Source organism: Gnatocerus cornutus, unplaced genomic scaffold, assembly GCF_029298725.1.
Source record: "Gnatocerus cornutus isolate USDA-ARS CGAHR unplaced genomic scaffold, icGnaCorn1.1 ctg00000023.1, whole genome shotgun sequence".
Classification (NCBI taxonomy): Eukaryota; Metazoa; Arthropoda; class Insecta; order Coleoptera; family Tenebrionidae; genus Gnatocerus; species Gnatocerus cornutus.
Genome location: NW_028275375.1, coordinates 6,305,135 through 6,327,010, shown reverse-complemented (window position 1 = coordinate 6,327,010; position 21,876 = coordinate 6,305,135). Strand labels below are relative to the sequence as shown.

At 40.5% G+C, this 21,876-nt stretch overlaps 9 protein-coding genes across 13 annotated transcripts; 2 read left to right on the top strand and 7 right to left on the bottom strand.

Moving 5' to 3' along the window:
* The first annotated feature begins 56 nt into the window (after window positions 1–56).
* LOC148166680 (large ribosomal subunit protein eL21-like) lies at window positions 57–794 on the top strand. 2 transcript variants are annotated; one of them, XM_088049420.1, is made up of 2 exons: window positions 57–136; window positions 275–794. In XM_088049420.1, exon 2 carries the CDS (start codon window positions 283–285, stop codon window positions 760–762), a length of 480 nt encoding a protein of 159 aa, XP_087905546.1. In that variant the 5' UTR covers window positions 57–136; window positions 275–282; the 3' UTR covers window positions 763–794. The 2 variants fall into 2 exon arrangements, with proteins under 2 accessions (XP_087905546.1, XP_087905547.1); XM_088049421.1 differs by lacking the exon at window positions 57–136 and adding an exon at window positions 198–216.
* A 103-nt stretch (window positions 795–897) lies between these two features.
* On the bottom strand, window positions 898–2,929 carry LOC148166679 (ubiquitin carboxyl-terminal hydrolase 12/46 homolog). The gene is made up of 7 exons (XM_088049413.1): window positions 2,807–2,929; window positions 2,569–2,649; window positions 2,219–2,516; window positions 2,062–2,171; window positions 1,676–2,011; window positions 1,482–1,625; window positions 898–1,430 (listed from the first exon to the last, which is right to left on the bottom strand). Exons 1-7 carry the CDS (start codon window positions 2,807–2,809, stop codon window positions 1,323–1,325), a joined length of 1,080 nt encoding a protein of 359 aa, XP_087905539.1. The 5' UTR covers window positions 2,810–2,929; the 3' UTR covers window positions 898–1,322.
* A 148-nt stretch (window positions 2,930–3,077) lies between these two features.
* Window positions 3,078–5,054, bottom strand: LOC148166678 (protein SPT2 homolog). The gene is made up of 3 exons (XM_088049281.1): window positions 4,964–5,054; window positions 3,713–4,913; window positions 3,078–3,665 (listed from the first exon to the last, which is right to left on the bottom strand). Exons 1-3 carry the CDS (start codon window positions 5,021–5,023, stop codon window positions 3,376–3,378), a joined length of 1,551 nt encoding a protein of 516 aa, XP_087905407.1. The 5' UTR covers window positions 5,024–5,054; the 3' UTR covers window positions 3,078–3,375.
* A 983-nt stretch (window positions 5,055–6,037) lies between these two features.
* LOC148166677 (lipase 1-like) lies at window positions 6,038–7,504 on the bottom strand. The gene is made up of 5 exons (XM_088049289.1): window positions 7,331–7,504; window positions 6,593–7,285; window positions 6,462–6,546; window positions 6,269–6,411; window positions 6,038–6,220 (listed from the first exon to the last, which is right to left on the bottom strand). Exons 1-5 carry the CDS (start codon window positions 7,403–7,405, stop codon window positions 6,071–6,073), a joined length of 1,146 nt encoding a protein of 381 aa, XP_087905415.1. The 5' UTR covers window positions 7,406–7,504; the 3' UTR covers window positions 6,038–6,070.
* A 56-nt stretch (window positions 7,505–7,560) lies between these two features.
* On the bottom strand, window positions 7,561–9,090 carry LOC148166676 (lipase 3-like). Of its 2 annotated transcripts, none has more exons than XM_088049283.1 (6): window positions 8,958–9,090; window positions 8,596–8,909; window positions 8,300–8,546; window positions 8,100–8,258; window positions 7,829–8,056; window positions 7,561–7,783 (listed from the first exon to the last, which is right to left on the bottom strand). In XM_088049283.1, exons 1-6 carry the CDS (start codon window positions 9,063–9,065, stop codon window positions 7,634–7,636), a joined length of 1,206 nt encoding a protein of 401 aa, XP_087905409.1. In that variant the 5' UTR covers window positions 9,066–9,090; the 3' UTR covers window positions 7,561–7,633. The 2 variants fall into 2 exon arrangements, with proteins under 2 accessions (XP_087905409.1, XP_087905410.1); XM_088049284.1 differs by having other exon boundaries at window positions 8,109–8,258.
* Window positions 9,091–9,106: 16 nt separating this feature from the next.
* LOC148166675 (lipase 3-like) lies at window positions 9,107–10,611 on the bottom strand. Its single transcript, XM_088049282.1, has 4 exons — window positions 10,409–10,611; window positions 9,790–10,353; window positions 9,588–9,743; window positions 9,107–9,542 (listed from the first exon to the last, which is right to left on the bottom strand). The coding sequence occupies exons 1-4, from the start codon at window positions 10,517–10,519 to the stop codon at window positions 9,159–9,161; spliced, it is 1,215 nt and encodes a 404-aa protein (XP_087905408.1). The 5' UTR covers window positions 10,520–10,611; the 3' UTR covers window positions 9,107–9,158.
* Window positions 10,612–10,844: 233 nt separating this feature from the next.
* On the bottom strand, window positions 10,845–12,831 carry LOC148166674 (lipase 3-like). 2 transcript variants are annotated; one of them, XM_088049287.1, is made up of 3 exons: window positions 12,782–12,831; window positions 11,996–12,146; window positions 10,845–11,945 (listed from the first exon to the last, which is right to left on the bottom strand). In XM_088049287.1, the coding sequence occupies exons 2-3, from the start codon at window positions 12,098–12,100 to the stop codon at window positions 10,863–10,865; spliced, it is 1,188 nt and encodes a 395-aa protein (XP_087905413.1). In that variant the 5' UTR covers window positions 12,101–12,146; window positions 12,782–12,831; the 3' UTR covers window positions 10,845–10,862. The 2 variants fall into 2 exon arrangements, with proteins under 2 accessions (XP_087905413.1, XP_087905412.1); XM_088049286.1 differs by lacking the exon at window positions 12,782–12,831 and adding an exon at window positions 12,563–12,640 and having other exon boundaries at window positions 11,996–12,149.
* LOC148166673 (lipase 1-like) lies at window positions 12,066–14,056 on the bottom strand. The gene is made up of 5 exons (XM_088049285.1): window positions 13,790–14,056; window positions 13,191–13,745; window positions 12,902–13,145; window positions 12,563–12,858; window positions 12,066–12,149 (listed from the first exon to the last, which is right to left on the bottom strand). Exons 1-4 carry the CDS (start codon window positions 13,892–13,894, stop codon window positions 12,566–12,568), a joined length of 1,197 nt encoding a protein of 398 aa, XP_087905411.1. The 5' UTR covers window positions 13,895–14,056; the 3' UTR covers window positions 12,066–12,149; window positions 12,563–12,565.
* Window positions 14,057–14,136: 80 nt separating this feature from the next.
* LOC148166672 (synaptotagmin-5-like) lies at window positions 14,137–18,844 on the top strand. Of its 2 annotated transcripts, XM_088049279.1 has the most exons (6): window positions 14,137–14,264; window positions 15,465–15,658; window positions 16,557–16,787; window positions 16,839–17,367; window positions 17,414–17,845; window positions 17,893–18,844. In XM_088049279.1, exons 2-6 carry the CDS (start codon window positions 15,467–15,469, stop codon window positions 18,198–18,200), a joined length of 1,692 nt encoding a protein of 563 aa, XP_087905405.1. In that variant the 5' UTR covers window positions 14,137–14,264; window positions 15,465–15,466; the 3' UTR covers window positions 18,201–18,844. The 2 variants fall into 2 exon arrangements, with proteins under 2 accessions (XP_087905405.1, XP_087905406.1); XM_088049280.1 differs by lacking the exons at window positions 14,137–14,264; window positions 15,465–15,658 and adding an exon at window positions 16,098–16,346.
* Window positions 18,845–21,876: the final 3,032 nt, after the last annotated feature.

Below are 21,876 nucleotides of genomic sequence, written 5' to 3'. Positions count from 1 at the left end.
AATAAATGGATTAAAATTTAAATTTGCCGCAATTTTTGAAGAGTTGGCGATACGAAATGTCACTGCTGCGCACTAGGGATATTTAGTTTTTTGGCCGCCATCTTCTTCCTTTCGTACAACGTGTTTGTAACAAACGGTAGGTTAGAAATTTTCACACAAATTTCTCTCAAAACTCTCAACATTTTCACCCTTTTCCACGGTGTTAATATTGAAAACGTGTTTATAGTATTAAATTCGTGTGTTTTTCCGAAATAACTTGAATCTGTAATTCTAGGTTAGAAAATGACAAACTCGAAGGGTTACCGCCGCGGCACCCGTGACCTGTTTTCCCGGAAATTCCGTAAACATGGCGTTATTCCTCTGTCAACGTACATGAAAGTGTACAAAGTGGGAGACATCGTCGACATCAAAGGAAATGGTGCGGTCCAGAAAGGCATGCCTTATAAAGTGTACCATGGGAAGACTGGACGTGTTTTCAACGTGACGGCTCATGCTTTGGGAGTCATCGTCAACAAACGTGTGGGTGGCAGGATCATCCCTAAACGCATCAACATTCGCATTGAACATGTCAACCACTCCAAGTGCAGACAAGATTTCCTCACCAGGGTGAAGCAGAATGAGAAACTTCGCAAGGAAGCTAAGGAGAAAAGCACCCGCGTAGAGTTGAAGCGACAACCGGCACAGCCGCGAGCTGCTCATATTGTCAGCGGGAAGATTCCTGCTGTGCAATTAGCGCCCATCCCATATGAATTTATAGCCTAAGATTTTGGATAATAAAAAAAAACGAAATTGTTGCTTGTCTTTTTTTTAATATATTTATTATCTAACGAATATTTACAGAATAAAAATAAAATCTGCTTAGCAGCGCTTTCATATTTCTAGTTTCTCATATTTTAAAAATTTAACAAAATTGAAATGAATTTTACCTCTTTACTATGTGATAAAAAGTGTTAAATGATTCATTCACATCTTGATTTTGCTAGATTATTGCTCACATAAATTTCAAGTAAACAAGTAAAATTCACTATACATTTATGTGCTGTTCTGCCACAATGTTTTACTTTACAATTTGCATTTGCAACTGAACAACAAGTCCTCATTTTTGCCTTCACAAGTACGGGTAAATAATTTATATTCCAGTAAAATAAAATAACGAATCGCGACCGCAACTCATGTTTCGTCAGTACGAAAATAAAAACATACATAAATAAAATGTCCAACAAAAGAAAAAAGAAATTTTTACCCGTCCCTCAAATTCAATGAAAAGTTGGTTTGTACTTTCATTAAATCCTCTCGTTAACTAAGGCAAGGAGTAGCGGAATTCATAAGCTCTCCCGAGACTGATAAAAAAGAATATATCCAGTTTCTGAAGATTTTTGAGTGTCAGACGTGAGGCCATAGAAATCTTCTATTGTTGAAGCATCAATTTTCTACAATGGATAGAAACATATGAGATGAACACAGAGCTACGCTTTACTTACATCAACTTGGTCGTCGTCAAAGAGGAGCCAAAATCCATGGCTCTTTACTATACTGATGTAATGACCTCTGTTAGGCCCACTTCCACAGTGTATCACAACAGCCACTAAATCGTAAAGTCTGTCTGGGTTAACTGCATCATCAGACTGGAATCAAACAAATAAATAATTTGTTAGAAAAAACAGTTGTAACATACCGTATTGAATAACCTCAGTTCTAAAGGAAACACAACTCGATGAGAAACCTTGATGTGCCTATTATACTGCTCCATGTACTTGAATCTCTTGAGATGCAGAGCTAAAATCATTGGCAGTTTCTTAACGCGCATTCGTTTTTGCGCCTCCTGGTAACTACTGCAGTTATCACACTTAAATTTATTATCGCTACACAAAGTCTCTGTATTACTAAAACACCTCAAACAATGAGTTATACTAGTGTTCTGTTCGATGTCCACTTGTAAATCAAAAAAGTCTTCATCTTTGCTGCTAACATTTTCACAATTCAAACACCTAGTTTCACTTGTCAAAATACCCTAAATAAAGAATGCTTTGGTGAGGATTTACTGAAATCTATACAAAATACCTGAAATATTTCATGTACCCATGTAGGTTCAGGAGGTATATGAGTTGTCCCATTTTCTCCATTTCCTTTTGATTTTATGTTGTTTGTAGTTGAATTTTGTTGTCTTTCAGCTAGAAGTCAACACTCTAGATACGCCAGAGGCAAGGATGGGACTTACCCAAGATAATTTCACTAATGTGGTTAATTAAAAAATTCAAAAACTCATGTGCATCTTGCTGCATGTAGTTATCAAACTCCTCCTTTTCTTTTCGTAGCCTTGCTATAAATTTTTTTGGCGCAATAGAGCCTACTTTCTTCTTCTGGGTGGCAATGCTGTGAAACAAGTCTGCAAGACATGTAAGCAGTGTTTCTTTTGTCCTCTTGTTTTTTGCCTTGTACTCCAACACTCTGTCTCTAAATGGTTTGCAAAAGTACAACGCTTGCAATACCGAATTGCTATAACAGGTGTTGCCAAACTAAAAACAAACAATTGTAGGTGTGAAAGGGTACCCGCTAATGATGACTTACATTCACCAATCCAAAATAATGTTCATTTGAAGGGAATTGTTCAGAGCCTATATCTCGTTCCAATTGGGATATGTTCGCACCCTGCAATGCAATAATGGTACAATTAAACGATGTAGCCTAATTTAATAAAATTATTAATAATGACATGAACTGACATTAAGAAAATTGTGGTTAACTGATGGAAACGGACGATTTTTGAGATTCTCGTCAAAGGAAGTTCTGGCTGAAGGTGACTTACCATATTTTATTTGCTAATCCATCACGTTTATGTTAAAAACGCTCAAAAACAATACTTTCAAATCACAAAACTTCCCCATTATTGCATTTTGACAGATGTAATACAACCTATGATCTATGATAACAGAAAATGACAGCCGTACATTTACGTTGCGGCAACGTGACGGCGCTAAAGTCCCCAAAATCTTCAAAAAAAAGAGCCATTTCCAGTTTTCCAAGAAGCAATTTTATTTCGGTTTTTAAATTGTTTGGAGACACGCAAAAAAGGACAGTTTATGAAAACCCATCGGAAACCCAATTTTTATTGCGGACATATTTCAGATACACCCTGTATGACAATTTTGGCCTTACATTACTATTCAAGAATACACTTATTTCACTGATGTATCTTTTAAATAAAACATTTAATTACCAATATACATGTATAATAAACGTGATATAATTTAATAAGATACAATAAACCATAAGAAAATTAAAAATTTCATCTTGCTTATAAATAATCAATTACTTATCACAAAGTCAACAATATGCCACAAATCACATTGTCTCAAATCCTAAGATAATCTCCCATTATAATTTCCCCTTCTTTTTCATTAAGGCTTTCCGTCGTTTCTCCTCTTCTTCTTTCTTCATATCTTCTAAATCCTCCATGATCCCAATCTTTGTGCTAATAACTTCTTCCCTCATTTGTTGTGCAAATGTAGATTCCATGTTGTCAACGTCCTCCTCCACATATCTATATTTAGATTTATCATAACCGAAAATTTCACTGATGTATTTGGAATAGTCTTCTTGTTCTTCAGGACCATCATCAATGAAATCGTCCATTTCAGAATCATAATCATCATCCAAGATTCTTCCTATAAAACAACAAGATTAGAAACTACAAGACAATAATAATATATACTTTTGTTTAATCGTTCTCGATTTTTCATTCTTCTAACATCTGCTGGTGGAAACTGTTTGGGTTTCCCATCTTTTTGAGGTAGTGATTTGGGTTTAAGATCTGGTCGTGGAAACTGTTTGGGTTTTAAATCCGCAGGCGGAAACTGTCTGGGTTTCACCAAAGGTGGGTTCTTTTTAAGTTGGATTTCTCTAGAATTGGGTCTCTCAGCTTCTTTCTTCTTTTCGAATTCTTTGCGTGGGACATTTGTTGACGTAGTTGATCCACGTACGGTGGAAGAAACAGGCACATATTTTCTTTCAGTTTTAACGGGAATCGGTTTTTTCGCCAACTCAGGAGTCTTGATGGTACCTCCTGGAGCTTTTTTAACTTCTTTATTTGAGGTGTCTTTAAAAACTTTAACATTGGGCGCAGGTTTTTGAAGTTTAGGAATTTTATTAGACTCTGTTTCTGCTAATGATAGTTTACCTTCTCTCCTATCTTTCCATTCTTTTTCCCTTTCCATTTCTTTCTTTTGCTTTTTTGTGAGCAACCGTTCTTCTTCCTTCGGTTTTTGCTCAATTACTATCGGCTCAAATTGTTTCTTTTCAGCTAGTTTTAATAAATCATTAAAATTCAGAGGTGGAGGCGCTGCTACTTTTGGTTTTTTAACAGGCGCTTCGTCCTGTTTCATTATTTCCTCTTCTTCCTCTTCTTTTAGCCTCTTTTTCCTTCTGTGTGGCATACTAGCTTCCAATTTCTCCCGTTCAATAGCAGCTTTGACTCTTTCTTTAGTACTATTTAAATCAGTGCTCACTTTCTTCTTATTCAAATTAAATTTCGGTTCATCCGGCATTTTACTGTATTTTTCCATCATTTTGTTGTAAAACGCCGCAGCTTCTTGTGAGACATAACCATAATCATCCTCATCTGGTTGAATAGGGCCTGCTAAAGTCACTGAGGTGTTATTAGAGTCTACTGCATCCTGTATAACCGATTGATTTGCCGATTTCGTTCGCTTTAGCATGACATTCACACGTCTCGTTGCTTTCTTATCTTTAGCCCTGAGAGCCAATAATTCCTCTTTTTTTCTATAAGCGACCATCTTCTTCTCCTTTTCTTCTGCTTCCTTTTTCGCCAAAAATTTCTTGATATTTTCAGACAGTTGTTTATTGCGTTGTTCCTTTTTCGGGGGCTCGAATTTCGTGCTGTAGCATCTGACACCCTTAAACAATACGATTCTGGAAAGTTTGGTAAACAGAATTGTGAGCTTACCTCTCTCTTGCCCGTTTTCTCGTTCTTCTGTGCAGTGTGAAGAAGCGCGCCGAAATCCATCTTTATTTATCGAGTTTTGGCGATTTTTACAGCAAAATGATCGAAATTAAACGATTTATGTCATGACATATTTACAACATACGTCGTACATATCGTCATTCGCCATTGACACTGAAATAATCATGAAATTATTCACAAATGGACACCAACGGTAGTGAATATCCCTAGATTGGTAACTTTCACTTGAGTCGATATAACAGGTCCCTCTCATAGTACAAAAAATATAGTTGTTGTCGCATATCATAGATGGCGACACGATCTAAATTCCTCAGTGGATTTTCCCGCTTTTTCATATGGTCTGAAATCGTCAACTAACCAACAAACTTGTGCAATAAACAACGAAAAGTAAGTGGCAGAATTTCTAGGTAAGAAGCAACATCTAACTGCACTCATCGTTTCACAGTTAACACTATGGCGGAAGCCGAAGAGTGTTTATCCCAAGAAGACCTTGAGGCGTTTGCTGATGAGTTCTCTGATGACTTACTCCCTGAAAAACGATTTTGGGAATTACCAGTACAAGACGTGGAAAGGGTTGCAGAAGACAAAATTGTTAATTTATCTAAAACAAGTCTCAAACAGAAGTACTTCCGCGTGTTTCGGAGAATGAAAGAAATCCGTCGAAATCCCTATATCGTGCTTGAAGTTATAAATGCCCAGCGAACCTCAAGTCCCACGTTTGATGAGCAAAACGTTCGACTTTTTGGAATCTATAAATATGTACCTAATGAGCATATTCTCTATAGCACAACAGCGCGTAATCCATGTATCGAAAACCCCGCAAAGATTAAACTTAATGTACTCAATCTCAAGGCTTGCCCTGTTATAGGGGCGCATGTGGCAATTTTCGGGGAACTCCGAATATCGCAGTTAGGGAACTACGTAATTGTAAATTTCTTCAGGGAAATCCCAGAGGAACAAGCATCAGAATATGAGTACGTCCTCAGAAAACAATTAGATGTGCGTTTAGGTCGATAGAAACTTGTTTAAAAACTGTATTTTTGTAATAAGATGATAAAAATTAAAAACATTTATTGATATTAATGTCTACTAGTAATGTAAATTCGTATCCAACAGCTTGTTCAACAACAAGGGAACGACGTCTTTTGCCAAAAGAAAATCGTAGTGGTTGAACGTTTTTCGCGGCACCAAATAATCCAACACGACATTCGGAAGTTTGCCTTTTAAAGTTTGCACATCCTAAAACGTCTCTAATATGAATACAGCTTTCAAAAAAAAAATTCTTACTTTAACAGATAATGTACTGTCGCCCGCTCCATAATACAAAGCAACCGGTGCTGTAACTTTACTCAAGTCGTACAGAGGAGGTTCCTCGCTACCGTAAACTTTGAGATTCTTCACCTTTCCATAGTCGAACTTTTGAAATTTACCTGAAACAAAGTCATCAAACTGTGGCGATAATTTCGGAGTTGAAATTTACCACTCTTTGCAAGCTGCGCGTAATGCACCACCTGTTTAACCGCCGCGTTTGAAGGGAAATTGGTCAAAAGTACGGGGATCTGGTGCTAAAAACACAAATTCGTGCTGTCTTTAGGTAAAATCTCCACTTACCAAGTCTACATTTTGTGATTTTATGACCAAAGTAAAGACCGTTTCGCACAGAAGTTTGTATCGTTCGTTTAAGCAGAACTGGGGCCCGATTTCTCTAACTATGTTCGTGTAAGGAATTTCGTACACTTCCATGTCTTCCGTCCCTTGAGAAATCCCATCAATTCCTTGGGTCATCCCGGTTAAAAACCTGTTGGGTGCATATTGCGTGATGGCAGATGGTGCCAACAGGTGTGCAAGTCTAATCTTATGGTTGTACTCGGGTCGGGTACTACCCATCACCAAAAAGGCCGAACTACCTTGAGAAAATCCCACGTAATAAAGACTGTTGTCTTTTTTAACATTCAGAATGTAATCAATCGCTGCCGGAAGGTCATAATACCCAATTTCGTGCCAACTGAAATCAAAGAACTTTTTACTGTCGCGGTGTGGATCCAATTTGACGTGTCCTCTGCAAAATGCGTTGCCTCTGGCATTTCCCAGCCAGACGTCGTAACCTGCATCCGCTAAGAAGAACGCCATGCTTCGATTGCCCATGTTCACAAACCCAGCAGAGGAGGAAAAGAGGCCGTGGTGAAGAAGAATGGCTGGTTTTGGAGTTTTCGAAGGGATGCGGTGGTAGGTGAGAATGTAGCCGTCTTCGGTGGTTATGTGGTGGAGTTCAGCAGGGTAGCCATGGTTCTGGATCATTTCGATCTTTTTCTGAATTAGTTAGAGTGAATGATGGACTAATTTACTTACGGGGTGTAGGCCCACGTCCGACTTTAGAGATGAACATGTGCTTAGAAAAATTATTGGAACTAGAACTTTTAGCATGGTGTTCGTTTAACACTGTTACTGTCCCACTTAATTGATCTTCATAGACTAGTAACATTGATTTTGATTAGATTGTTCATAAGAAGTAATTATAAGAACTGTGACATTGAAGAAATAGAGTGGTTTAGTGCAATTAGCACACAATTTACATTGAATTATTGCAGAAACACTGAAAAGAATTTAATTTATTCATTACTAGCTACTTTCTCTAATTCGACACAAACAATCTTAATAATTCAATATCTCATGTATAACTTCTTTGTACAGAAGATCAGACACGTCTTTACCATTAATAAAATCGTTGTGATTGAAATTCTCCAACTCCACTTTGTGAACTTTTACGACATTTGGAAGTGTTCGGGCGATCCGCTCCACATTCTATAACAACTGTTAAAAGTCTTCTCCTCAGTTTCAAGTCCTTACTTTTTCGTTAATAGTGTAGTCGTTCGCTGAGTAATACAAAGCGACAGGAGCTGTAATCCTTGAGACTTCATAATGAGGTGGTTCCCGACTCTTATACTTCTTCAAGTTTTCTTCAGCGCCCAAATCATACCATTGGAAATTCCCCGTCTTCATAAACTGAGTAATTTGCAACATTTGTTTACATGAACCTCCAGCCGGAGTGTTTGAGAAAATCAGCGACAACTCGCTCTGAAAAATCGGATGAAATGTGATCACTTCTTCTTAATTTTACCTTGTTGACTTGTTGGTGGTTGTAGCCATGGAAGAGGAAAGTGTGTTGAAGACACAGCTCAACAAACAGTGAGTTTTCGTTGCAGATACGTTTCAAGTAGTTTGCAATGTAACTATCTTCAGTTAAAACACTGTGTACGTTGAATAACTCAAAGATAATCTAGAAGAAATTAAATGGTTCGGTGTGGTGTCTTTACCAACTTGTAAAGGTGTTCTGAAGTGTTTCATAACAGTGAGCACTGGTCCTTTGGGGTCTTCGAGAAACATAGCCGGTGCTAGAGCGGTCATTAGTTTAATTTTTTCCATGTATTCAGGTCGTTCCGAAGCAAACATAAAAAACACCATTGTTCCTTGGGAATACCCTATGTAATGTAAAAACTCTTGTTGTGTGACGTCCAGAATGTAATCAATGAAGGCAGGAACGTCGTACGACCCGATTTCGTCCATACTAAAACGTTTTGTTAACAATAAAGAGGAATAAACGACGGAAAAGTTACCTAAAGTCCCAATAACTTTTGTTTTTATTAGAATCGAGGAACTTATGTCTTCGGGAGTTGGTGGTGCCTCGAGCGTTACCCAACCACACATCGTAACCTCGATCGACTAAAAGAAAACTCAACGCTTTTTCCGGGCCGAGATTCACAAAGTCGATGGAACTCTGAGAAAAACCGTGCATGAAAAGAACGGGGGTTCTTTTCTTCGTTGTTTTGACGCGCCCATGTGGTATTCTATGCAGAGTTAGAATGTAGCCGTCTTCAGTGACCACTTGGTGAGTTTCCAGAGGGTATCCGTACGTTTCCAACAGTGTTTTCTTTAAATTCCAAAGATACAACGATTGTAGTTATCAGTACTTACGTACAATGTCCAAGTCCGCGTATGGATGCTTCGGTTTGGTACCATTAAAGACCTCGATCAAAAGAATTGATAGGAAAATTACGAGCACTGGTAAAATGTGTTTGGTGCTCATATTGTAACCGTGAAATGTTTATTAGTTTTGGCAAAACAAGATAAAGATAACAAAGTTGACCTTTATTGCATTTATTTAGTCGAAAGAAAAGAATTAACGCGCGTGTGCTGTTGTTATTTCATTAATAACATTGTTATATAACAAATCGACAACATTTCGCGCCCACAAGAAATCCAAATGATTAAACTGAGCCAGTGGTACAATGTTCAAAGGAACCTTGTTGGGTAGCTGGTCGGCCAACTCAAAAACATCTTCCACGGCGTTTAACCAATCATTATTACCATAATAAAAACTCATGGGGGCTGTAATCTTGGACACGTCATACAGAGGAGGCGTCTCTTGATCATACTTCACTTTATTTCCATCCCCGTAGTCATACTGTGCGAATTTCTGCGATCGCATCCCTTGAATAAAATGCAGGACTTGTTTGATTGAACAACCGGCCGGGGCATTGGAGGTGATCACTGGAATAAAATCCTAGAAAAAGAACTGAGTGCGGAAGCAACACTTGTGAGTTTTTACCGGTTCGATCTGTCCATCGAAACCTCCGATGATGTTGAGTATCCAAACACAAGACTCCTGGTAACGCGAGCCCTCACTGCAAAGAACGTTACCTAATTCCGAAACGAGCGGGTGGTGTGGAAGAAACTCGTTAATTTTAAGAACTTGTACCAACGTCTAGACTGGCGATGTTAAATTAATCCAACGAGTTGAAGATACTCACTGTGATTAAGTCGTAGCCATCAACCACGGGGGCTATGAAGGGGTTGGGCATGTTCCCCACGTAAGCAACAGGGGAAAGCGCCACCATTAAGTGCACTTTTGCGTTGTATTCCGGTTTTTCACTCGCCATCACGAAGAAAATCGTCGTTCCTTGCGAGTGACCAACATAAGAGATCTTCTTCGTTTGGGTCGTTTCTAAAACGTAATCGACACAAGCGGGCAAATCGTAAATCCCGATTTCGTGGAAACTAAAATCGAAGAATTTCTCAGGGTTCACGTCAGGGTCTATAGTGGAGTGTTTGCGTGACCAAGTGGTACCTCTTTGGTTACCCAACCACACATCATAGCCGGTGTCTGCAAGAAGTAACCCGAGTGCTTTTCCAGGTCCCATGTTTATCCAGTCCACGGAGCTACTAAGCAGACCGTGCATGAGGAGAATGGGGGGATGGGGGCCTTCGGTTGTATTCCGACCACGAGGGATTCGGTGGAGAGTCAAAATGTAACCGTCGGAGGTTGTGACTTGATGGGTTTCCATGGGGTAGCCATATTTAGCGGCTAATTTCAGCTTGAAATGAATAAATTAGACAGTTTTGGGGACGTGATAGAATGAGGGAACTAACGATGTCTAAACCGGCGTCTGGGTGCAGTCCGTGTGCTAAACAGACCCACAACGTACACAAAACAAGAACTAGCAACATGATGATGGGTGCGAAAACCAATTGCGGGCTCATGGTTTGATTTGGTTTTTATAACTTTTGAGTGAAGCGCAATGGGAGCACGCATTATCCGATTTGTATCTCATGGTATTAGTATAATCCGGCGAATAAATTGGTTTTTGATGTGAAACCTTGAAAGACAGGACATGACAATTTTGACCGGGTAATTACAATTTTTTACAATATTGTGAGTTTTTATGTTGGACGAATTGTTTTAGAATGTACCTATTTTATAATATTGTCCGACAGTGTCAAGGTTAAAACTTTTTCAGTCTCTCCGATAGTAGAACTGTTTTTTTTTTCAATAAATAAACATTCCACAATAAGCGAATGAGTTTATTTTTGCGCTTTACATCATTCAATGTCGCTTCATCAGACTCGTGACTTTCCTGTACACAAGTTCCGGTGCTCTTATTCCAAAAACGTAATCCAAGTGATTGAACGATTCGTCCGCCACTAAAAATCTTCGTTTCGGACTACCCAAGCCGTTGTACAATCTATCAACGTCGATTTTCCCCGCCAACCAATCATTGTTGCTATAAAAAAGATAAACCGGAGCCGTTATTTTCTTCAGATCGTAATCAGGAGGCACAAGCGAGGCATATTTCTGTACGTTCCCCAAAACCCCATAATCAAACTGTCTAAACCGCCCCGAATTGATCTCCTGTGCGTAGTGCAAAAACTGCTTCGTTGAAGCTCCAGCCGGTGTGTGTCCACTCAAAATCGGCAAAAGACTAGCATTCATCTCCCTGGGACTAAACCCACAAACGGCAAAAAGCGCATTGGTACAAAGAACCTGAGTGAAAGCCTCGTCTCCGCAAAGAACATTACCACCCATCGCGATGAATTCCGTGCTGGGTAAAAACTCACGAATTCCTATCAACTTGAGCAAAACCGACAAAGGTTCAGACCAAAACGCCACAACTCGCAATAAGGGACTCATCAAATGATTCATGAACGCCACAGGAGCCAAACTAAAATGAGCTTTAATCTTGGAGTTGTACTCAGGGCGCGTCGACGACATCACATAAAACGCCGTAGCTCCTTGAGAATGACCGATGTGGAACAAATCTCTCCTCTGGGTCTTTTCCAAGATGAAATCGATCATAGTGGGGAGGTCGTAGTAACCAATTTCGTGCCAGCTAAAGTCCCAGAATTTCTCAGAAGACTCTGGATCGAATTGGGTGTGATTGCGAGAGAGTTTGTTACCGCGAGCGTTCCCCATCCAAATATCGTAGCCTTGATCGGCTAGTAAGTACGCGAAGCTTTTCAAAGGGCCGGTGATGATCCAATCGGCTGAAGAACAGAGGAGACCGTGGTGGAGGAACGCGACTTGAGAGCTTTTGTTGCAAGGAATGCGGTGCAGGGTTAGGATGTAGTTGTCAGGGGTGGTGACGTGGTGCTCTTCACATGGATAGCCGTACTTGGTGATGAGCTCAGGCTGCAAAGTTTTGCCATATTTATTATCTTATTGGAAATTGACGTACTCACCACAGAGAGCCACGAATCTTCATTCTCACTCTTTAACTGGAGTTTGTCGGAAAGAGTCAAGGGCTGGACTGCTCCGGTAACGAAAAGCACCAGTAATTTATACATTGGGACGTTGCCAACTTCACAATTTAAGACAGAGTGTTGAGTTTGTCTGCTTGAATAAAATAATACGGACAAACATTTTAGTACAATTGTAAAACGATTTAACTGAGCATTTGTGATATTTGCTAATCGATTTTACACGGTCAGGCATACGCTGTGATGGTTTCCTTGATGAATCGAGATTTTGGAGATTCCGGATTTATTATTAGATAAATTGACATAAACATGCGGTTGCCGTTATTATTTATTCATTTATACATCAAGAGAGAGTGGGAATTTTTTTTAAATATTGTGTTCAGATTTCTTGTGCTTGTCAGTTTTAAAACCTGTGAACTCAATTTGTTCAAGTTTTTGTGGTACTCAAACCGATAAGATAAAAAAAGTGTTTAACATATTAGAAGAACAGTACAGAATCCTTGAACTTCAATTCAACAAATCCTTTCTTTATGTTTATTTACGCAATACCTTTCAATGCCTTGTCATTAGACTAATAATTTTATTGTACACGAGTTTAGGCGCCTCAATTCCGAACATGTAATCCAGATGATCAAATGTCGAGTCAGCAACCAAAAATTTTCCTTTAAGGCTCCCAAGTTTTTTAGCAAGAATATCAACATCTCTATAGGAGGAAATCCAGTCATTCCTGCTGTAAAAGAAATACATTGGTGCCGTAATCTTACTAACATCGTAATCTGGAGGCTTCCACTGGTGATAGCGTTTAAAGTTTGCAAATATTCCATAGTCAAACTGTCGAAAATGGCCTAAAATCAATTATTATTCGACGTTAACTTAGTGATTACAAACCTGAATTAATTTCGTGCGTAAAATGCGCGATTTGTTTCGTCGAACTCCCTGCAGGAACGTGTGCTAAAATTAACGGAAGAAGTGTAGTGTTGAGTTGTTTCGGATTGAATCCACAAATGGCAAAAAGCGAGTTGCTGCACAAAATCGTAGTAATCTTGTTGATCCCACAGAGTTTTTGGCCCAAAATACTAACAACTCCGTCCTTTGGAAGCAACTCGTTCAAGTTGAGCAGACTCATCACGTTCTAAAAGAAACTTCAATGTTTAGACCCAGTTAATGGGATTTTTACCTCTAATAAAAAGTCTTGTGTCGCCAAGAGTCTAAGAATTGGACTGGTCATGTGTCCAACGAAAGCCACCGGTGCTAAACTAAACTGTGCTCGAATCTTATCGTTGTACTCTGGTTTAAGAGAACACATGACGTAGAAAACGGTAGTACCTTGTGAGTGAGCTACGTAGAAAAGATTCTTCTTGTTTGTGGTTGAAAGGATGTGATCGATCATAGCTGGAAGATCGTAAACGCCAATTTCGTGCCAGGAAAAGTTCCAGAATTGTTTACAGTTGGGGTCTAAGTGGGTATGATTGCGCGAATATCGATTCCCACGGGCGTTTCCTAGCCATACATCGTAGCCTTCGTCGTTGAGGAGGTACCCGAGGCCGTGGTGGGGGCCTGTTATTATCCAGTCGGCTGAAGAAGCGACAATTCCGTGCATTACAAGCACCGGACCTTTGGAATGTTTGCATTGTTTGGGAGGAAGGATTCTATGGAGCGTTAAAATGTAGCCATCTTCGGTGGTAACGTGGTGGACTTGTACGGAGCGGTTGTACTTGGCGATGATTTCCGGCTACAATCCCAAGATAACAAGTGACAACTGAAGAGAATTCTTACCACAGTGGCGTTAACTTCATCTTGAAGCGAAGCCGGAAGAGATCGAAGATCGAGGGAAGCATAGGTGGCTTGAAAGAAAAGAAATATACACACTTTTAAGAGCATTGTTATCAAATTTTCGACAGTGGTGGAGTTTTATAGACTTTGTGAAGGTTATCAAAGTGGTTGCAACACAAAACAATAGCATTTCTTATTAATATTATTTGGACTTTCATTTTATTAATCCAATAAATTCGTTTATCTGTGTTTGATACAATTACACCTTGTCTAGAGATATCAGAGCGAAGCGTCCCGACGCTTACCGATGCTGTTGAGCTTTCGGGATAAGCTTCCTCCCGATTCCCATTCATTTTCATGTACCGGATTCGCGTAGGTTTACAAGGTTTTTCACAGTACGCGTAAACAAGGCAAATCATTGAAACAGCTGTTGTCCAATTTTCCGACTTGTAGGAAATTATTTGCGACGCAGCTTCTGGTAAGTATTGGAATTTGTTACGTTCATTTTATTTCTTCTGCAAGACAATAAATTGTTTATTATGTACCAACAAATTTGCGCATTTTAGTAACTTGAATTTTCAACTAATTGCGGTTGTTGAAATCAGATATTAATCATTGATGTTGATTAATTTACATATATTAATGTATTTTAGGTAATAATAGGACACGTAGTTTAAAAAGTTTTGTGTTTCTCATGGCATATTTGTTTGTAAAATATGGAAAAAAAATTCTACGAGCGTGCGTTAAATGTAAATTAACGAGATGAGAAATTACCGTTTTGTTTTGATGAAGTTGTTTCCTTTCAAAAGACTTTCAACACATTTCATACAGTTGGATTATTGTAATGTCCATCCAAGGTCACCAATTTCAATTTGTGATCAATATAATTCGTTCCTCTTGCAAATTGTCAATTAGGTTTTGGGGTACAAGACGATCGTGTAAGTTGTCACTCTAAAAAAACAACTTTTTAAACAACAATCGCATCGGAGGGAAATTTCACTTCATTGGAACATTTTTAAGGGCCCGCACTAATTAATTACGTAAAACTGATGCACATGGACTGTCAAAATTGTCAAAATTGACAAAAGTTGGAATCTTGAAAAACTAGCTTTGGTAATTTTGAGATGACAAGGTTGGTAGTGTTTTCCGCCAGAATTTGGCATTTGTTAATTTTGACATGAGATTTGCTGTGTATTAAAGTTAGCTAATTTGTTAGTGGGAGCCCTTAAAAGTGTGAAGTGAAGTGAAATTCCCCTCAGATGCCCTCAATGTCATAATACGATCGCCTTTTGTACCGCAAAACCCAATCTACGTAACATCGCCATTGTAGCATTTGCAGCAGGAACACGACGAAATTTTTAGAATTTTTATAAGACAAGATACCAAGAAGCAAACTCTAACGATTTCTTCGGAAATTCTAAGACAATAATTTAAAAATGAAAGGGAAGACGTTTCAACTATGTAAGAAAAATCCGTTTCTAAAGAATACCCGCATAAATAAAATTCAATTATTATGACGTCAATGACAGCCCCCCATATCGCAAGTTGAATATTGATTGTGATAAAATACAAGATAACCAATCACTAAAAGCGACTAATAATGTGTTACGCCATCTAATCGTTAATCACGTCTTTTTATTTTATTTATTCAATTAATTTATTGAAATAATATTTTCAGAAATGGTGGCTTCTGCAGTATTGGGAGCCGCAGTTGGTACCGGAATGGCACTGTTCATAGCAATGACGATAGTAGTTTATCGTTACTACAGTCAGCGCAGAAAAATTAAGGAATGGGACTCGTTAGATCGAATGCCTTTTTCCACTTGCTCCATGAAAGTTGTTAATAAGCCAATTTACGCACTTGCACAAACGGTAAGTCATTATAAGTTTTAATAATGTATTAAAAAAAAATCAGATTCTGAGTTATTGCATGTGTAGAAATGAATTGAATTTGAAAGTAGAGTCCCCGTGCACTTGGATCGTTTGATGCAAGGTAGAGATACATCAAAATAATGTCAAGGACTCGGTGCAAAATCGTTAAATAAATGATTCCCCGAAGACATCTAACATCATCAATTTGTCTCTCTCTCTCTCTCTCTTTACATTGTCGTTCTTCATCAGACAACAGTCCAATTAAGAAGCGAATACAATTGACGAACGAAACAATTGAACCTCCCCTGTGGTAATGGACGAGAAAAACAAAATCAAAAATTGCGAATTTTGGCAGAAGATTCCTTTTTTTTTTTGGTGCGTTGAGAGCTTTCGCCGTAGCGTAGGTCGTAGCTGCACAAACCTGTTGAGCCCGGGCGAAATACGACGTCTCGCTGAGCTTTCAGTATGTCGGAGCGCGTCCAATCGAGCTGTACCCGGAATCTCCGGAACTGAAAAAAATCCGTGATGTTTGTTAATGATGTCTGGAATGGGACCTGCCAGTTGTTGGGTGACGCACAAAAGACTGGAATCTTGGGCTAAGGCGGCGAAGAATAAAGCGCTGGGGGCAGGCAAAGCCAACACACGTGAAAATGGAAGCAATACAAATTGTAGCAATAACAGCGGGGAGGTATTGTTTATTGTTTACACGATGAGTGTTGTACGCACGTTCGCGGGGGATCGATACACTCTTGGAGATGATGACGGGAAACTGGGATTAATTGGGATGGAACTGGGGGGATTGAGACAACAATTTAGGGGAAATAAATTAGGTGGAATGTGCCCGAATCCTCTCGTTAATTAGTTCGAATAAAACAATCAAAATGCGTTTATTTTACAGGAATTCAACGTAGCGAAGGAGCAGCATGTCATTCAACCACCTCAAAACGCATTAGCTCAAGAATTAACGGCCGAATTAATGAAAATGCCACTGGAATTATGTTCCGCCGCTGTTCAAAGTTCTCATCCATTGCAGCATCAATCGAAATCTTACCCCGGAGGACAACCGATTTTATGCAGGACACCCAGCATTTCTTCGCAAAGCAGTTTGGACAGCAGCACGTCAAGACAGGTAAAACTGAAAAATTAACATTTTCAAAGTAGCGCACTTTTTCTCTTCCAGGGTCATAGAGGCTCATCCCCTCAAATCCGTACCTTTGCACCTGATGGTAAGACACCTGTCCATCAAGAAGCCAGTCATACCTCCAGTTACCCTCTCCGAAATACCAGCCGCTCGCCTTCACCTCTCCGTGCTGCCTCGCTCGATATTCGTTGTTCTTCTCCTGGAACATCCACAATCAGTGGAGAGGAAATCCGCACCCCGTCGCCATCACAATCCAGTTTGGCTTCGTTAACAGGGACTTCAGTTAGTTCTTGTAACTCGCCCATTCCACCATCGCCAAGGACTGTAGGCCTGGGACGGTGTCTATCGCCGTTGTTAATTCCACCTCCGAGGACTAATACGCCGGAATTGAATGCGACAGCGCCTCCAGCAAGTCCGTTAGGCGCCATCCAACCAGATTTGTACTTGAGAAAAGACGGACCGTTGTTCATCGGGAGTAGTCCGAAAGGAGGGCCTAGTTTGGGGCGATTGCACTTTCGATTAAAGTACGATTTTGACCGGAGCGATTTAGTGGTACATTTAATAGAAGGTAAGTGAATAGATTAAAATTGAGCAAATTCTGCATTCTTTCGTAGCTCACGACCTAGCCGGAAGCGACCAAGGAGGCTTCAGCGACCCCTACGTGCGCTTAGTTCTTTTACCTGAGGTGGATTCACGTAAACGCCAAACGACAATTCGTCGCAACGATCCGAACCCATTTTTCGATCAACATTTTAAATTTCCAATCAGTCATGAGGATTTACAGTCCAAGACGCTCATTCTTCAGGTCTTTGACTATGACCGGTTCTCGCGAAACGATATTATTGGAGAAGTTAGAATGAGCATGGGCGAGTTTGACATCACCTCGAGCCTCGAAGTTTGGGGCGACATCACCAAAAACAAGAAACCCCCAGAAGAGATGCAAGAAATTTTGATATCGTTAAGTTACTTGCCGTCGGCGGAGAGGTTGACGGTGGTGTTGTTGAAGGCGAGGAATTTATTCTTGCCGCAAGAGAAAGAAAGCTTAGGTAAGAGACAAACTAGAGGAAAAATTTGGGTAATTTTCTTTCTTCAGATCCGTTTGTGAAAGTCTATCTTCTCGTCAACGGGAAGAGGATAAAGAAGAAGAAAACCGCATCGCGAAAGGGCAGTTGCAACCCTGTATGGAACGAAGCTTTGACCTTTAGTCTTTCTGCGTCCAATGTAACTAATGCTGCCATAGAGATATGCATAATGGATCAAGCAAACGACTTAATCGGCAGTAACCCTTTGCTGGGCTGCTGCATCATCGGCCCTAAAGAGTCCGGCCCTGAGCGTGACCATTGGTTTGACATGACTCAAAGTCCAAGAAAAGCCATTGCGCTGTGGCACACAATGAGGTAAATTTCAAGATTGTGCTCAATTTACCGGTATATTATATTCAAGAGGAAAATAAAAAAGAAGACGAAAGGAGAAGGGCCTACATGTCCACATTTTAATGTTGTTCTATGTTATACGTGACCATATAATTAAATGTTACTAAATTAAGTTAAAATTGGCTTTGTTGGAATGTTCAAACTTGTATGTACAACAGAACTGACTAAGCAAAGAAAACTACATGTGTCCTTTTGAATGTGTTTACAAGACAATCATTTTATTTAATGAGTATTTTTTTAATTCTAAGAAATGATCAAAAAGCTGTCTAAAGGATATTTATATTTGATATTGTCATTCTTTTAACACGAAATCTAATCATTGCACTTTGCATACCTAACTTGTGAATTTAAAGTAACAAAAAAAAAAAACGCTTAAGTCGACATCAGGGATGTTAAAACCCAAAATATAAATCTTATGATGTCCCTCTTATACTTATGATGAATGTGGCTATATCATATTTACATTTACTAATAGTATATAAATTATAACGTAAATATCTTAAATCTATTTATATCTAACTGTATATGGGACTGTTTTACATTTTCATATTTATTTAAACTTATATGAAATATGATTCAAAGTAATTCTCCACTGTGTTTTTTTTTGAGATGTGACCCATTTTTTTATTGTAAACATTGTACCTAAACGATTGTTGCAATAAATACTACTGAATATATTCTAAAATTTTATTTTTTATTTGTGCGAAATAAATATGTAGATAACCTACATTTAATACATATTTTCTCTTCTTTCTGTTCTACAAACCACGCCCTTTCTTTAGGGCACACCTACACTTTTTCAGGCTACCCTGAGGCGTCTCCTTCAAGCCACGTCTAAAGTTGTTTTTTTAACATAGCGCATCCACCATTTTTTAAACGTGACGCGCCCCCTCTTCTTTAAACCACGCCCCCTTATTTAAAACCACACCTCCTCTACTAAAAACCACGCCTCCTTGTGTAAAAACCACGCCTCCTCTACTTAAAACCACGCCCCCTCTACCTAAAACCACAACCTCCTCATCTAAAAACCACGCCCCCTCTACCTAAAACCACACCTCCTCATCTAAAAACCACGCCCCCTCTACTTAAAACCACACCTCCTCGGCTAAAAACCACGCCTCCTATACTTAAAACCACGCCCCTCTACTTAAAACCACGCCTCCTTGTGTAAAAACCACGCCCCCTCTACCTAAAACCACACCTCCTCATCTAAAAACCACGCCGCCTATACTTAAAACCACCCCTCCTCTACTTAAAACCACGCCTCCGCTATTTAGACCACGTCCCCCTTCTAAAAACCACGTCCCCTCTACTTAAAACCACGCCCCCCTACTTAAACCGCGCCCCCTCTACTTAAAACCACGCCTCCGCTTTTGGGCCACGCCTCCTCTTCTAAAAACCGCGCCCCCTCTACCTAAAACCACGCCTCCTAGTCTAAAAACCACGCCTCCTTGTGTAAAAACCCCGCCTCCTCTATTTAAAACCACGCCTCCTCTACTTAAAACCACGCCTCCTCTACTTAAAACCACGCCTCCTCTTCTAAAAACCGCGCCCCCTCTACCTAAAACCACGCCTCCTTGTGTAAAAACCACGCCCCCTCCTTTACTTAAAACCACACCTCATCTAAAAACCACGCGCCTCTACTTAAAACCACCCCTCCTCTACTTAAAACCACGCCTCCGCTATTTAGACCACGTCCCCCTTCTAAAAACCACGTCCCCTCTACTTAAAACCACGCCCCCCTACTTAAACCGCACCCCCTCTACTTAAAACCACGCCTCCGCTTTTAGGCCACGCCTCCTCTTCTAAAAACCGCGCCCCCTCTACCTAAAACCACGCCTCCTAGTCTAAAAACCACGCCTCCTTGTGTAAAAACCCCGCCTCCTCTATTTAAAACCACGCCTCCTCTACTCAAAACCACGCCTCCTCTACTTAAAACCACGCCTCCTCTACTTAAAACCACGCCTCCTCTACTTAAAACCACGCCTCCTCTTCTAAAAACCGCGCCCCCTCTACCTAAAACCACGCCTCCTAGTCTAAAAACCACGCCTCCTTGTGTAAAAACCATGCCTCCTCTACTTAAAACCACGCCTCCTCTACTCAAAACCACGCCTCCGCTTTTTAGGCCACGCCTCCTCTTCTAAAAACCGCGCCCCCTCTACCTAAAACCACGCCTCCTAGTCTAAAAACCACGCCTCCTTGTGTAAAAACCCCGCCTCCTCTATTTAAAACCACGCCTCCTCTACTCAAAACCACGCCTCCTCTACTTAAAACCACGCCTCCTCTACTTAAAACCACGCCTCCTCTACTTAAAACCACGCCTCCTCTTCTAAAAACCGCGCCCCCTCTACCTAAAACCACGCCTCCTAGTCTAAAAACCACGCCTCCTTGTGTAAAAACCATGCCTCCTCTACTTAAAACCACGCCTCCTCTACTCAAAACCACGCCTCCGCTTTTTAGGCCACGCCTCCTCATCTAAAAACCGCGCCCCCTCTACCTAAAACCACGCCTCCTAGTCTAAAAACCACGCCTCCTTGTGTAAAAACCACGCCTCCTCTATTTAAAACCACGCCTCCTCTACTTAAAACCACGCCTCCTCTACTTAAAACCACGCCTCCTCTACTTAAAACCACGCCTCCTCTTCTAAAAAACCGCGCCCCCTCTACCTAAAACCACGCCTCCTAGTCTAAAAACCACGCCTCCTTGTGTAAAAACCACGCCTCCTCTACTTAAAACCACGCCTCCTCTACTCAAAACCACGCCTCCGCTTTTTAGGCCACGCCTCCTCTTCTAAAAACCGCGCCCCCTCTACCTAAAACCACGCCTCCTAGTCTAAAAACCACGCCTCCTTGTGTAAAAACCACGCCTCCTCTATTTAAAACCACGCCTCCTCTACTTAAAACCACGCCTCCTCTATTTAAAACCACGCCTCCTCTACTTAAAACCACGCCTCCTCTATTTAAAACCACGCCTCCACCACCTAAAACCACGCCTCCTTGTGTGAAAACCACGCCTCTACTTAAAACCACGCCCCCCTCTACCTAAAACCACACCTCCTCATCTAAAAACCACGCCCCCTCTACTTAAAACCACACCTCCTCGGCTAAAACCACGCCTCCTCTTCTAAAAACCGCGCCCCCTCTACCTAAAACCACACCTCCTCTACTTAAAACCACGCCTCCTTGTGTAAAAACCACGCCTCCTCTACTTAAAACCACGCCTCCTCTACTTAAAACCACGCCTCCTCTATTTAAAACCACGCCTCCTTGTGCAAAAACCACGCCTCCTCTTCTAAAAACCGCGCCCCCTCTACCTAAACCACGCCTCCTCTTCTAAAAACCACGCCTCCTTGTGTAAAAACCACGCCTCCTCTATTTAAAACCACCCCTCCTCTACTTAAAACCACGCCTCCTCTACTTAAAACCACGCCTCCTTGTGTAAAAACCACGCCTCCTCTACTTAAAACCACGCCTCCTTGTGTAAAAAACCACGCCCCCTCTACCTAAAACCACACCTCCTCATCTAAAAACCACCCCTTCTCTACTTAAAACCACGCCTCCGCTATTTAGACCACGTCCCCTCTTCTAAAAAAAAACGTCCCCTCTACTTAAAACCACGCCCCTCTTAAACCGCGCCCCCTCCAC

Excerpts from the sequence above, each read along its gene's own strand:
- LOC148166677 (XM_088049289.1), bottom strand. The coding sequence starts at position 7,405 with ATGCTAAAAGTTCTAGTTCCAATAATTTTTCTAAGCACATGTTCATCT. Across the intron at positions 7,286-7,330 it reads CGGACGTGGGCCTACACCCC|ATCGAAATGATCCAGAACCA; the intron begins GTAAGTAAATTA and ends ATTCAGAAAAAG. Across the intron at positions 6,221-6,268 it reads ACAGTACATTATCTGTTAAA|GATGTGCAAACTTTAAAAGG; the intron begins GTAAGAATTTTT and ends GAGACGTTTTAG.
- LOC148166678 (XM_088049281.1), bottom strand. The coding sequence starts at position 5,023 with ATGGATTTCGGCGCGCTTCTTCACACTGCACAGAAGAACGAGAAAACG. Across the intron at positions 4,914-4,963 it reads AGAAAACGGGCAAGAGAGAG|GGTGTCAGATGCTACAGCAC; the intron begins GTAAGCTCACAA and ends GTATTGTTTAAG. Across the intron at positions 3,666-3,712 it reads TCGAGAACGATTAAACAAAA|GAAGAATCTTGGATGATGAT; the intron begins GTATATATTATT and ends GTTGTTTTATAG.
- LOC148166674 (XM_088049287.1), bottom strand. The coding sequence starts at position 12,100 with ATGTATAAATTACTGGTGCTTTTCGTTACCGGAGCAGTCCAGCCCTTG. Across the intron at positions 11,946-11,995 it reads AAGATTCGTGGCTCTCTGTG|CCTGAGCTCATCACCAAGTA; the intron begins GTGAGTACGTCA and ends AAAACTTTGCAG.
- LOC148166675 (XM_088049282.1), bottom strand. The coding sequence starts at position 10,519 with ATGAGCCCGCAATTGGTTTTCGCACCCATCATCATGTTGCTAGTTCTT. Across the intron at positions 10,354-10,408 it reads CAGACGCCGGTTTAGACATC|CTGAAATTAGCCGCTAAATA; the intron begins GTTAGTTCCCTC and ends ATTCATTTCAAG. Across the intron at positions 9,543-9,587 it reads TCGATGGACAGATCGAACCG|GATTTTATTCCAGTGATCAC; the intron begins GTAAAAACTCAC and ends TTCTTTTTCTAG.
- LOC148166680 (XM_088049420.1), top strand. The coding sequence starts at position 283 with ATGACAAACTCGAAGGGTTACCGCCGCGGCACCCGTGACCTGTTTTCC.
- LOC148166672 (XM_088049279.1), top strand. The coding sequence starts at position 15,467 with ATGGTGGCTTCTGCAGTATTGGGAGCCGCAGTTGGTACCGGAATGGCA. Across the intron at positions 17,368-17,413 it reads AGTGGTACATTTAATAGAAG|CTCACGACCTAGCCGGAAGC; the intron begins GTAAGTGAATAG and ends ATTCTTTCGTAG. Across the intron at positions 17,846-17,892 it reads GCAAGAGAAAGAAAGCTTAG|ATCCGTTTGTGAAAGTCTAT; the intron begins GTAAGAGACAAA and ends TTCTTTCTTCAG.
- LOC148166673 (XM_088049285.1), bottom strand. The coding sequence starts at position 13,894 with ATGCTCTTAAAAGTGTGTATATTTCTTTTCTTTCAAGCCACCTATGCT. Across the intron at positions 13,746-13,789 it reads ATGAAGTTAACGCCACTGTG|CCGGAAATCATCGCCAAGTA; the intron begins GTAAGAATTCTC and ends TTGGGATTGTAG. Across the intron at positions 12,859-12,901 it reads TACGCACGAAATTAATTCAG|GCCATTTTCGACAGTTTGAC; the intron begins GTTTGTAATCAC and ends AATTGATTTTAG.
- LOC148166679 (XM_088049413.1), bottom strand. Across the intron at positions 2,172-2,218 it reads CATTAGTGAAATTATCTTGG|CTGAAAGACAACAAAATTCA; the intron begins GTAAGTCCCATC and ends GTTGACTTCTAG. Across the intron at positions 1,431-1,481 it reads TTGACGACGACCAAGTTGAT|AAAATTGATGCTTCAACAAT; the intron begins GTAAGTAAAGCG and ends TATCCATTGTAG.
- LOC148166676 (XM_088049283.1), bottom strand. The coding sequence starts at position 9,065 with ATGAGCACCAAACACATTTTACCAGTGCTCGTAATTTTCCTATCAATT. Across the intron at positions 8,259-8,299 it reads ACTTCAGAACACCTTTACAA|ATTATCTTTGAGTTATTCAA; the intron begins GTTGGTAAAGAC and ends AATTTCTTCTAG. Across the intron at positions 7,784-7,828 it reads ACTACACTATTAACGAAAAA|AATGTGGAGCGGATCGCCCG; the intron begins GTAAGGACTTGA and ends CAGTTGTTATAG.